At 44.9% G+C, this 12,614-nt stretch overlaps 1 protein-coding gene across 2 annotated transcripts in view; it reads left to right on the top strand.

The window, feature by feature from the left end:
* The window catches only part of KIF5C (kinesin family member 5C), a 56,963-nt gene that overhangs the window by 1,814 nt on the left and 42,535 nt on the right, over positions 1-12,614 (top strand). For both annotated transcript variants that reach the window (XM_018566781.1, XM_018566782.1), the window contains exon 2: positions 5,007-5,097. In XM_018566781.1, the coding sequence (XP_018422283.1) occupies positions 5,007-5,097 (91 nt within the window). The remainder of the gene's footprint in view (positions 1-5,006; positions 5,098-12,614) is intronic.

The following is a 12,614-nucleotide window of genomic DNA, read 5'->3' as shown; positions in this document are numbered from 1 at the left end:
TATATATATTGCACACACTTATTAGGTCATTGCAATCCTCTGTGATGTGATATATCTGGTGGATGTCGGTGCCACCCCTGTGCCTGTATAGGTGGTGTTGGGTATACATGTTGTTGAATTTGGTTATTATACAGAGGTGTGTGTGTGTGTGTTGGAGTTTTGTTCCTCGGAGGGTGGATTGTATGTGATGATGATATCTACATGTCTGTGTGCTGTGATCAGCAGATGTCTGTCTTGTATAATCTTATCTTGGAAGGGGAGAGGATCTGGATATGTCATTACATTGTATACAGCAGTAATAGAGCCATGGGTGGATGGATGTGTCATACATATGTACCCCTCTATGGAGGCTCCTGTTATCTGGGTGATGCCTGTACCCCTCTATGGAGGCTCCTGTCATCTTGGTGATGCCTGTACCCCTCTATGGAGGCTCCTGTCATCTGGGCGATGCTTGTACCCCTCTATGGAGGCTCCTGTCATCTGGGCGATGCCTGTACCCCTCTATGGAGGTGATCTTGGTGATGCCTGTACCCCTCCTATGGAGGTGATCTTGGTGATGCCTGTACCCCTCCTATGGAGGTGATCTTGGTGATGCTTGTACCCCTCTATGGAGGCTCCTGCCATCTGGGCGATGCCTGTACCCCTCTATGGAGGCTCCTGTCATCTTGGCGATGCCTGTACCTCTCTATGGAGGCTCCTGTCATATTGGTGATGCCTGTACCTCTCTATGGAGGCTCCTGTCATCTGGGCGATGCCTGTACCCCTCTATGGAGGTGATCTTGGTGATGCCTGTACCCCTCTATGGAGGCTCCTGTCATCTGGGTGATGCCTGTACCCCTCTATGGAGGTGATCTTGGTGATGCCTGTACCCCTCTATGGAGGCTCCTGTCATATGGGCTATGCCTGTACCCCTCTATGGAGGTGATCTTGGTGATGCTGCCTGTACCCCTCTATGGAGGTGATCTTGGTGATTCCTGTACCCCTCTATGGAGGCTCCTGTCATATGGGCTATGCCTGAACCCCTCTATGGAGGTGATCTTGGTGATGCTGCCTGTACCCCTTTATGGAGGTGATCTTGGTGAGGCTGCCTGTACCCCTCTATGGAGGTGATCTTGGTGATGCCTGTACCCCTCTATGGAGTTGATCTTGGTGATGCCTGTACCCCTCTATGGAGGTGATCTTGGTGATGCTTGTACCCCTCTATGGAGGCTCCTGTCATCTGGGTGATCTACAGAGAAGGGTTGTGAATCTTTTCATTGTTGTTTATTTGATTTATTTCTGGTGGGTGATCTGTAGCCTGGAGGAGGCTGGCTGGGGTGGTAGCCTGTGCCTCTGCTGGAAGGGGGATGGGGTCATTTGCATCGTCTGCTGATCGATTTTTGTGGGTCGGGGGATAACCTGTAGATCGATCTTTGTGTGGGGGCTCAGGAGGGCCGAGGCTTGTGTGGTTCATGTGCATCTTCAGAAATAAAAGGGCCCAACCTGGATCTGCTGCCAGGGGCCCACTCATTCCTCCCAGGGTGGGAGATAGTCTTCCACCGAGTCCGATAAGATCATATGACTGCAGCCTCCTCCTAGAGATCACATAGGTGCTGGTGCCGCACGATCCAGCGTTTACCATTAACCCTTTCCTCCCTAAGACATCAGTCATTGCCGCTTAACGATCGTTGCTCATATTACATGTGCAACTTGTGTGGGTTTTCCTTCATCCTCCGCCCTGTTGCAAAGCTCAGATCCTTTCCATTTGCGAGAATCGACAGAGCCCGAGGATCACCATGATCATTCCCTACAGCTGGGGACTTTCTGGCTGCTACTGTGTTGCTGGTGCTGCAACCTTGGGGGTGACGTCATCTAGAGCCGGCGCATGCTCAGCGGAGCTCCTGCAGTGTCGCGGCTGACGGTTCTAGCTGGATCCATGGATGGTGGATGTGAGCTGCACAGCGCACTCCAGGCCCATTGTTCTAGCCGGCCGGCTGCTTCCTGGTGGCCATTTAATTATTTAGGGTGCCCCATTGACAGCCTGCCATCTTGGTGTCATTCTTTTACACCTGCTGAGTGTCAGGCTCTGTGTACTGCCCTTGTCCATGGCTGAGTGTATAGAATGGGGCCAGCGCTATCCATGGCAGGGCAGCGCTCCCTATGACAATATTGTGAAGTTATGATGAATTCATATTATAGCAATCAGACCACATTAGTAACAAATGGACATGTAATGCAGTGGCGTAACCAGAGTTATGGGCGCCCGGGGCAGAACATTTTTTTCGCCCCCCCCCCATAAACATCCACTAGAACTGTACCCCCCACCCCCACACATATTTATCAGCTAAGGAACTACAAGTCCAAGCATGCCATCATTGTCCCTGTAACCCCCCCCACACACACACATATCACCCAGGGAACGGCAATATCTGGTTGTTGTACAGGGTAGTTCCCTAGCTGATATGTTATGAAGCTGTATTCCACCTTAAAGTACTACAATGCCATTATAGAACTAAGAATAGAACATAAAATACAACTTTTTTTTTCTTTTTTTTTTAATATATATATATATATATTTGCCATCGATTAATGCAGAAGGTTTGTAGTTCAAGTGATGCCTTTTATTGGACAACTTAAAGCAGAACTCCCGGCAAAATGGTTCTGAACCCTTGCAATTTGTCTACCCCCGCACTGCTCATTTTTGTCTAGGTGCTAAAAGAAAAAAGTTATACTTGTTGCCTGAACCGCAGAGCGGCCTGACTGCTACTCCAGTCCTCAAAACCTGTCTCCTCCAGTGCAGGGATGGGATGTCCCTCAGCATCGTTATGTCCTATACACTGTATGGAAGTATGAGCTTGTTCATACAAATCCAGACCAGATCTGCATGAGCATGAGTTTCTGCATGTGCAGTGCAGTGTGTTTTGGTGCATTTCGGTCCATTGTTTTTATTTTGTGTGCCTAAAATGGGCTTTCAGGTGTAGCCCACTGTGTTCCAGTGCCTTTGCATACATTTGTGATGCATTTGCATGCGTTTTGGTGCATTCCAGAGCAGAAATAAAATAGGGCTTGCTGCAGTTTTTCTACATGCTCTCGAACTGAACGCTTTGGTGTGAACTATAGCCGGGAATACATGGGATGCATTCTTGATGCGTTCTGTAACTGCTCTGCATCTGCTCCGCACTTGGTGTGAACAAGTCTTCAAGAATCCTTGGTGGAGGGGGGGAGCCAGGCGGAAGGGACCGGTCTCAGAGGATCGTGTGTGTATGTATGTGTATGTGTGTAGGAAGCTGGCTCCATACTGCTTGGCTGGCTCGATGCGGATTGGCCGGGAAGCTGGCTTCCCAGCCAATCAGGAAGGTGGGAGGCGGGTCCACAGCCCAGCTTCCTGATTGGCACAGCGTCCCAGGTGGCATATCAACGGGTTGTGTGGGGGGCCCTTTCCGGGCAGAGCGTCCCAGGTGGCATATCAATGGGTTGTGTGGGGGGCCCTTTCCGGGCAGAGCGTCCCAGGTGGCATATCAATGGGTTGTGTGGGGGGCCCTTTCCGGGCAGAGCGTCCCAGGTGGCATATCAATGGGTTGTGTGGGGGGCCCTTTCTGGGCAAAGCATCCCAGGTTGCTAAGATCTGGTGCCCTGGCAACCATGGACATCAGTGAGCTGGACAGGAAGCCGGGCAGAGGTACCATGCAACAGTATAGCTTTGATCTGACACTTACCGTACCACTTGCCTGGTAAGTGGAGGTGGCACACGTACTGTTCCTTACGCCTGCCCTCTTCATAGTGAGAAATATTGGGTAAAATAAAGTGCCCTGTTATTGCACATGCCATTGCCTAACATATTGTATATTCCAGAATTGCCCAAATCTTAACCAAGCATAGCATTTGGCCATCCAATGGATCAGGTCACCCTAACAAAGAAGTGTATGGATAGGGTAGGACAGGGTTGGACAAAACTAATATGGAATCCAGGAGCCACTTTATCTAATCTAGCAGCCAGCAGGATCTTTTTAGGAGCCAGCTCCCAGTGACCACAGCTGGAGGAAACCTCAAATATTAGATGCTAGCTGTGATTTTTTTTTTTTTTAAGGAGCCTTGGCTACCTGGCTCTAGGGATTTGTCCAGCCCTTGGGTAGGAGTATTATTGCAAATTACCAGATTCTCAGTAGAAAGTAATTTGGAAACTACAGGAGGGAGACTTGGCTTTAAAAGGGTCAGACCACACAAGTGATAAGGAAGACATTACAATCACAATACAATTCAAGACGAGATGGTAAGGAGGGCCCTGCCCCTGAGGGCTTACAATCTAAAAGGGAGGGGCTAGTGATACATGAGGAGGTAGCTGTATGGGGATGAATTGTTTGAGAACGTGATGGTTCAGTGGTTAGTTTGAGGTGGGATAGGCTTCCCTGAAGAGATGAGTCTTAAGGGTTCGCCTAAAGGCAGTTAGAGTGGGAGATAGATGGACAGGTTGGGGTAAAGTGTTCCAGAGAATGGGAGAGACTTTAGAGAAGTCCTGGAGGTGAGCGTGGGAGGAGTTGACAAGGAACTGGACAGCAGGAGGTCTTTTGAAGAGCAGAGGGGACGGTTAGGGTGATACTTTGAGACCAGGTTTGAGATATAGCCGGGGGCAGAGTTGTGGATGGCTTTGTAAGTGGTTGTTAATATTTTGAATTTTATCCTCTGGGCGAGTGGAAGCCAGTGCAGGGATTGGCAGAGGAGGGTGGGGATGAAAGCCAGTATAGATGAATCATTGTGGGTTTGGTCATTTATTATAGAAATAAATTAAAAACGGAGAGTGGGAACACTATTTGTTGGCCACATCAGATGTGCAGACCCAGGAACTCGTATCTTGGTGTGGAAGGGGCTTTGCTGTTGTCAGCGTTTATCCTGGTAGATGCTTTGTCTGGGTGAGCGATGTGGCAGGGCAGATTAATGTCACACAATGAGAACATTCTGGTACTTTGAGCTCCACATAACTCATTTTTGTTCTGTTGGTTTGATACTTTTTTGTTTTGTATCATTTGCAGCAAGGGAAGCCCTACGTCTTCGATAAAGTCTTGCCTCCAAATTCCACCCAAGAACAAGTTTACAATGCCTGTGCTAAACAGATTGTCAAAGGTAAGTGGAGACCTTGTGGCATGCTCTACTTTTACAGATCTGGCTTATCAATCACGGGTGTTCTTATATTGTGTATTTCAGTGGTGGGGTGCAGATTTGATATACATGTATAGTGATAGTCATTTGTAATGAAGGCTTTTTTGTGAGATATATATATAAAACTTTTTTCGTTTTGGATAGAGTAAGGGAGGGTTGTAACCCCAGTCAGCTTTTTTTTTTTTTTTACCATCTGTGTTTCAATGGGTAGATTTCCCTTCACTTCCTGTCCAACAGGAAGTGAAGGGAAATCTACCCATTGAAACACAGATGGTAAAAAAAAGCTGACTGGGGTTACAGAGAGGCAATTGGCAATCACTACAAAGTGAGGGAAATCCATGGTGATCAACAGGGTAACCAGGACTAGTTTCCCGATTAGAATTTTTCCCATCTATTCCTGTTCTGATGACAACCAAAGTTTGGATTTTCTTTCGCTTTCAGTAATAACGTTCACCAGGACAAATAGAGGGGGGGGGGGGGGGGGATCTCCCTAATGGGACACAGATCTAGAATATTAGAAGTTCACTAATTCAACTAGATTAATGATCTTAGAAATGTTTATTGATAACTGTGTTAAACCGTTGTGTGCTGCTCCAACAGGAGCAGTGCCTATATAGCGAAAGTGTCGAGGACGCTAAATGTCCATATCTTGCCATCACACGTGAACCCTTGTCACTGGTATGTTGGACTGATGATATGTATTGTAAAATAAAAAATTCTTGATTTAAAAAAAAAAAAAAAGCCTGACTGGTGTTCCAATCCCTCTCCAGTCCATCCAAAATGTAAAAAAAAACATTCAGTTGCACTTACCAAGCTGCTGGCACTGAGACTTGGCTGGTTACTCTGTTTATATCTCTGGATAAATAGTAAGCAACCTCAGCACTCAAGCTGTAGAGAAACTACAAACCTCATGGTACATCGCAAGACTCTGACATCCACAGTCATGAATTCCAGAGGCAGATGCATGGTTGGAATTTGTAGTTTCACCACAGCTGGAGTGCCGAAGTTACCTACCCCTGCTCTAGATCCTCAGAACTTTACCTAGCAGATATTTGACCCATTCTATAGAAACCTTTACGTAGATAATAACAAACATTTGCATGGAAAATGTTTACCCAACACATCATCTCTGATCATACAATGGGCTCTGGCAGCACAGTGGCATAGTGGTTAGCGCTTCTGCCTTGCAGCACTGGGGCTCCTTGGTTTGAATCCTGGCCAGGTCACTATCTGTAAGGAGTTTGCATGTTCTCCCTGTGCCTGCATGGGTTTCCTCCGGGTGCTTCGGCGGTTTCCTCCCACACTCCAAAGACATGCTGGAAGGTTAATTGGTTAAAAAAAAAAAATTGGCTGTCTGTATGTAAGCAAGATAGGGACCTTAGATTGTAAGTCCCTTGAGGGTAGGGACTGATGTGAACGTGCAACTATGTAAAGTGCTGCGTAAATTGTTGGCGCTATATAAATACCTGTAATAAATAAAAATAAGTATCCCGACTGACTGTACATACCCCACTCCTATTATGCAGATTTAGGGAAGCTGTATACTTAATTGTGCTGTATCATTTGTTCTTGTCATCTTTGTTATTTTTGTGTTATTCCTATGTGATCTAGTTTTATACTGCTGTTGCTCTCTACGTATATTGTAGAATGCCCACCTTCCTATGAGGTTTTATTACCCGCAGTTAGTGAATGCCTTGCCTGTTACACTGCTTTATAAAAGATAAATCTGCTAATCACCGGATTAATGTGCCTGCTAACATGAAGGAAACACAAGCAGTTTTTTTGTGCTGGTGTGGTCGTCATAGGATGTTATCTGCATTCAGGCTCTGGGGATTGACTTGCCTGGATACCGGCTCCATGTTAAGTGCTCTGTGTTGGGGGAGGAGGAGGGAATGGCTCGGAGTCCTTTGAATCTATTAACGAGTCCACAAAGAACATTACATCTCCCTGCAAATCAATAGAGGGGAATTAAGAAGGGGTATCTATTGGTTATGCAAACTTGTATGTATGTGTATATAATAATATAATATAATATAAATATATATACGCCTCAAACAAGAAATAATGAGACGTTTGAGGCGCACTCCAGGATATATATATTTTTTTATTTGTTACCACTGTGGGAATATCCCCTCACTTCATGTTGGGTAACTTACATGGGAAGGGAGGGAAATATTTCCCCATTGGAGATGCAGCAGTAAAAATATCTTTAGTAGAATGAGGGAAGAACCATAAACTGCTGGGTTTTCACTGCTGTCTATATTCCTTTTGGGCAGATTTCTGTAACTTTCTGTTTCAATGAGGTAACTCACCTGGACGGGAGGTAACATAAGTTCACCCAATGTTGATTACTAGACAAGAATGAAAGGCTGACCTGGATTCCCATCCTTCCTGCTTAATCCAAAACCAAAAACCTCAAAAAGAAAGTTGCACTAATCTATAGTACATAACACAAAAGTGGCTTGGCCATGTCTGCTTGTCTTTGTAGAAAAATAAAACATTAGGCGTTCATAAATTTGATGACCATAAAGAGCAAGAAGGTTTAGGGGCTGTGTTGACAGGCATTTGTTTGCATTCCCATTCAGGTCTACAGAATACAAGACCTACTTGAAGCAGGTCCGATTTCTCATTCCATTCATTCTGAATGATCTGAGAAGTGTCTCTAGTGTTTGGGTTTTCCCACTCTGATCATGCACTGCTCAACTGTTTTAGCCCCATATTCACACCTGAGCGTTGTGTCACATTTCCTGATGCACAACAATATGCAGAATCCCATTATTTTCAATGGTGCCTGTACATGTCCGAGTATTGTATCCCTTTGTGGCTTGATGCCAATAAAGTATGTGAGCTTTTTATGGGGCAGATTTTCTTTTCTCCCATAGACTTCAATGGGAGCTCCTGAAAGCATGAGACACAAGTGTTTTATGTGCGTTTTTAAAGTCTAACACTTGGTCTCCTCCCCCTAGACCTGGAAAACTAAATAGAGGATTCTGTGTTGGCCTTGCTGGATGCAGAAGGTTTCATCCACATGCCGAGGGCCCACAGCAACCTTTATGAACCCTCCTTTTTTTTTTTTGCCACCAAACATGGCATAGCGAACATGGCTCAAGATCTCCAAGAGCACAAGACACAACACAATCATACATAAACACCAGGAAGCCAATACTAGGATAATGATCTATGATGTAACTGCTATGATACAGATTTCCATTGGCCAAAAACAAGAGCACCTAGAGCTTGAAAATAATTCTGAATGCTTCAAAATGACCTGAAATCTGCTCTGCTCGGATAGGAATGGAGGCTCCCAAGCTTCTATTGATTGTAGAGCTGCAATTTTGTTTTCTTGTAGATGGAAAGGCGATAGGTCTACAGCATAATACATTATACCTACATCATTGCTCTTTCATTTCATGAATTTATTTGTTATATTTTGTATACAAAGTTTATTACAAATTCAATAGAAATATATATCTTTTATTTTCATTGTTCTTTGCAGTCACGTGACCGCTACCCTTCTGTGCTGGTCCATAGCAATGTCAGTGGTGGGTGGGATCTTCCTTGGCTGACAAATACTAGAAATGAGGGATGAGTGGAGGAGCTGTATGTCTCTTTTGGGTCTGGGCACTGTTCGATAACAGCGCATACTCAATGGAATGGGTTCTGATGTGCCCTGAAAGTATGCCTAGATCAGGGCAGGACAAATCCCAGAAGCCAGGTCACCAATGCTCCTTAAAAATTCCAGCTGGCACCTACTCAATGTCGGACCCACAAATATCTCATACCCTAAATTCAAGTTGATACTGCTTGTCCTCTCTGCTGCCAAACATACCATAGCCAGCTCTTGGATTACTTATAAGGTCTCCTCCTTTTTTTTTCAAGCCTCCAAAAATAGAATCCGCTGGATTTTCTCTCACGAAAAACTCTCTGCACGCTTAATTTATCAAATGCCGAAGTTTGAAAAGATATGGGAACCCTGGGTGAAACATTTCCTCCCATCGACTTTTGACACCCACCTACTGGCCCTTTAAATACTTTTACCCTCTACCTCACTACCGACTTGACCACGCGTTGGATCGCGCATCCCACCTCCCTCTGCTTCCTTTCCTCTTCTCTGCCTCTAACCTCTCCCTTTTTTTTTTTCTCTCCCTTCCCCCCCCACCTTTTATGTATTTGCTCCTGACCTCCCTATTGGGACCCTCTGCCAGAGTTGGTCCCACCTCTTTCAAATATACATTTACTGATTGCCATGTTTAATATGCACATTTATTTTATATAGCAATGCCAATGTCTGTACCATTTATATATGCACGCACACTATGTCTGGGTACGTGCACTACTTACTTTGTATTTTCAAAAAAAAAAAAATTATCTTTTGAAACTAAAAATGACAGCTGGCACCAAACATTTGAGGTTTTCTATTGTTGTTGTCAATGGAGCTGAAAAAAAAATCCTGCTGGCTCCTGCATTGGAACAATTGGCTACTGAATTCCTTAATAATTTGTCCTCCCCTGGCATAGGTAATAGAGCTGTGCAGTGCCTAGGTACTGACCTGGGGGGGGATTTAATAAAACTGGAGCAGCTGTGCATAGTACCCAATCAGCTTGTATCTTCAGCTTGTCCGGCTAAGCCTTTGAAAATGAAAGCCAGAAGCTGATTGGTTGCTATGCGTCGCTGCTCCAGATTTGTGTCTTTTCCGGTCTTAGTTTCCCCTCAATGTGTATATATTGTGGCAACATTGCAAAATACAGTTCATCAGTTTTGGTTGGAGAGGCGGCACTTTAATGTAGTACACCCTGGCTGTGAAATCCCTCTTTATGGGTAATTTTGCTCTAGATGGGAAACGAGAAGTCTAGCTCAAAGCAATGTCCTGAGTGCCATCGGGACTGAAAGTGGGGTGTGATTCTCATGAGTTAAATCTTCATCATGATCTAACCTTTTCCCACTTCATCAAAAACTTCCATTTCAATACATTGGTAATAGTCAGAACATCTACATTTTCTATGTATTTTTGTGTAATGGTACTTTAGTCGTTGCTTTCTATCCACTGCAGCAACTTTAGAACATCCTTTATGTACTTTCATGCTTTAGCCTTCTCTTGTATCTGAGCAACAGACTAAAGGCCAGTGTTGACAGGCTTTTGTTCCTTTCAGAACTTCTTTCCCCATACAAGGCTATGGGAATGCAAAAAGCAGGCCAACTGCACCCTCAATGAGTTCTGAAGCATCTCAAATGATGTCACGTAGCACACTGCATTTGCCCATTGAAACCCATTGGCACTGGCCCTAAAAGGCAAAACTCTAACTAAAGCTGGAAATATTAGAACTTCTATGATTTTTATTGCTCCATTAGGACAATGTCCCAGGGATAAAACAATGACTGAAAGGGAAAAAAACATAATTTACAATCATCAGTGTGCCAAGTGTCCCTATTAGAAGTCCTGTCTACTCCTGTTCATGTAACAGAAAGGTTGGAGGCTGAATTGGGATTAGGTTTTTTCATTCTACAGCAGCTCCGAAGTGATGCTGTTTTCCAAAGGACCAAAAGGTTGAACTGAGGGAGGGAGCTACTGTAAGTAGCTAGTATCCACCACCAGCACCACTTCCTTTCTTCTCCCTCTACCTCTTCCTTTTTACATATCTTCTTTCTCTTTGTCTTTTGCCTCCCTGCTTTCTCTTTTGCCTACCTGCTTTCTCTTTCGCCTCCCTGCTTTCTCTTTTGCCTCCCTGCTTTCTCTTTTGCCTCCCTGCTTTCTCTTTCGCCTCTCCTTTCTCTTTCGCCGATCTTTCCTCATCTGGTTTTAGAATGTCACCTTGTTCTAGAATCCACTTTCCCCTGGATAATGAAAGCATTTTCACCATTTATGCTCTTGCCAGGTTTTTCAGCATTCTAAAGCATTCTGTTTATCAAAATCATCTCCTGGTTTAAATTGGTTGCCAGCAATTACAGGCTGTGCCAACCATCATTGGTAACAGTTCGACTTCCCCCCTCACTTTATGTCTGCATGATTGACATTCTACTCAGCCAGAAGCAGTCTCTCCTGCAGCAGCACAGAGTGATAAATACATGGCGGACTGCTGGTGTCAGGGGAGGTGCTGCAGAAAGGCGTTGTGTGGAGGAGGTAGAAGGAGTCTGCATATAAATGTTTCATTATAGATTCCCTCATGAAAATGATTAAGTCATGAGAAAAGAGAATCTGAGCCCCGGGAATTGGTGGCTGTAAACATCTGTTGTATTGATGGCATACAGTCAACAGGAATGAAAGTGGCGCTCACTGACTTTCTTAAGGCATATGCCATCATATTTTGGGTTTGTGTGAATGGCATCCGTTTCAGATGCTTTTGAGATCATTTGGAATTCACTAATGTGTACAATTGACCCCTTTCTGACCTGGATTTACCCGACTTCAAGCTGTTTTTGTATCGCCATAGACTTGTATGGGGGTGCAAACAAAAGCCCATCAACACAGGCCTTAAAGTTGGCACTTGCCTACGGCTAGGCACATGTTAGGGTGCTTGGGCCTGATGATTGACTGTTCAGGGATTAACTCTGCTTTGTTAGAAGTAGAAGACGGGCAGCAAGGGGCATTTTCCCCACTGGGCCACTATTCACAAGATATGTAGTGCCGATGGCCCAGAGCAACAATACTTCACCAGTCAGACATTGATCACAGTAAGACCTGTTATCACTGAAACATGCTTGGCTTTATATAGTGACCTAGCTCCCTATGATTGCAGCCTCTGGCAGAGGGAAGTGTTCAGGGACCATCATACTTTGCAGCTCTGTGATGTCTCCTAACTAAATGTCTAAAGTGGCAAATGAAAACTGGTGCTGAATGATGTGAAAAGGTGTCTCACATTAAACAATGGCCATTAGGAACTCCCACCTTTTTGACCATGCCAACCAGTCATTGAGGCACACTGGCACACCGTGGGTGCACTTTCTATTGCTCACAGAAGAATGCAGAATTGCAAACCATGTGTTGCATGTTCTAACACATACTAGGAAGCTGGTAGTTGATTTACATCAAAGGGACTGCCTGGTGTATTTAGGTGATGTTGGGATAAGCAAAGCCTGGGCAGGGTCACTCTGTTTGTTTTCATAGCCACATTTCTGTTTAAACCTATACCAAAGTGAAGAAAAAAAAATAACTCATTGGTTAGCTAACATATAACATTTTGTCAAAATGTTTTTCCAGTTCAGAATAACTACCCTAATCTCTTTGTACGGAGTTGCCCTAAACCAGGCGAAAGTTCAAATTGTGCTTCCAGTGGGAGTGGCTACTCCTGCCATAACATTTGTGTGCTTACAAGGGGGGAAAAGGCTTGGGATGTTCATTGGTGGTCCAAACAGTAGATGGACGGTGCGGATTACTATGTAACCTACCTAACAGCAGGCAGTGAAAAGTGCTGAACCCTCAATTTGCCAAACCAGCCTTTCTCAACCAGTGTGCCGTGGCACTCGGGGGGGGGGGGGGGGGGCGC

The sequence above is a fragment of the Nanorana parkeri genome, unplaced genomic scaffold, assembly GCF_000935625.1.
Source record: "Nanorana parkeri isolate BGI_ZX_2015 unplaced genomic scaffold, ASM93562v1 scaffold974, whole genome shotgun sequence".
Lineage (NCBI taxonomy): Eukaryota > Metazoa > Chordata > Amphibia > Anura > Dicroglossidae > Nanorana > Nanorana parkeri.
This window is presented reverse-complemented; position numbering and strand designations above follow the sequence as displayed.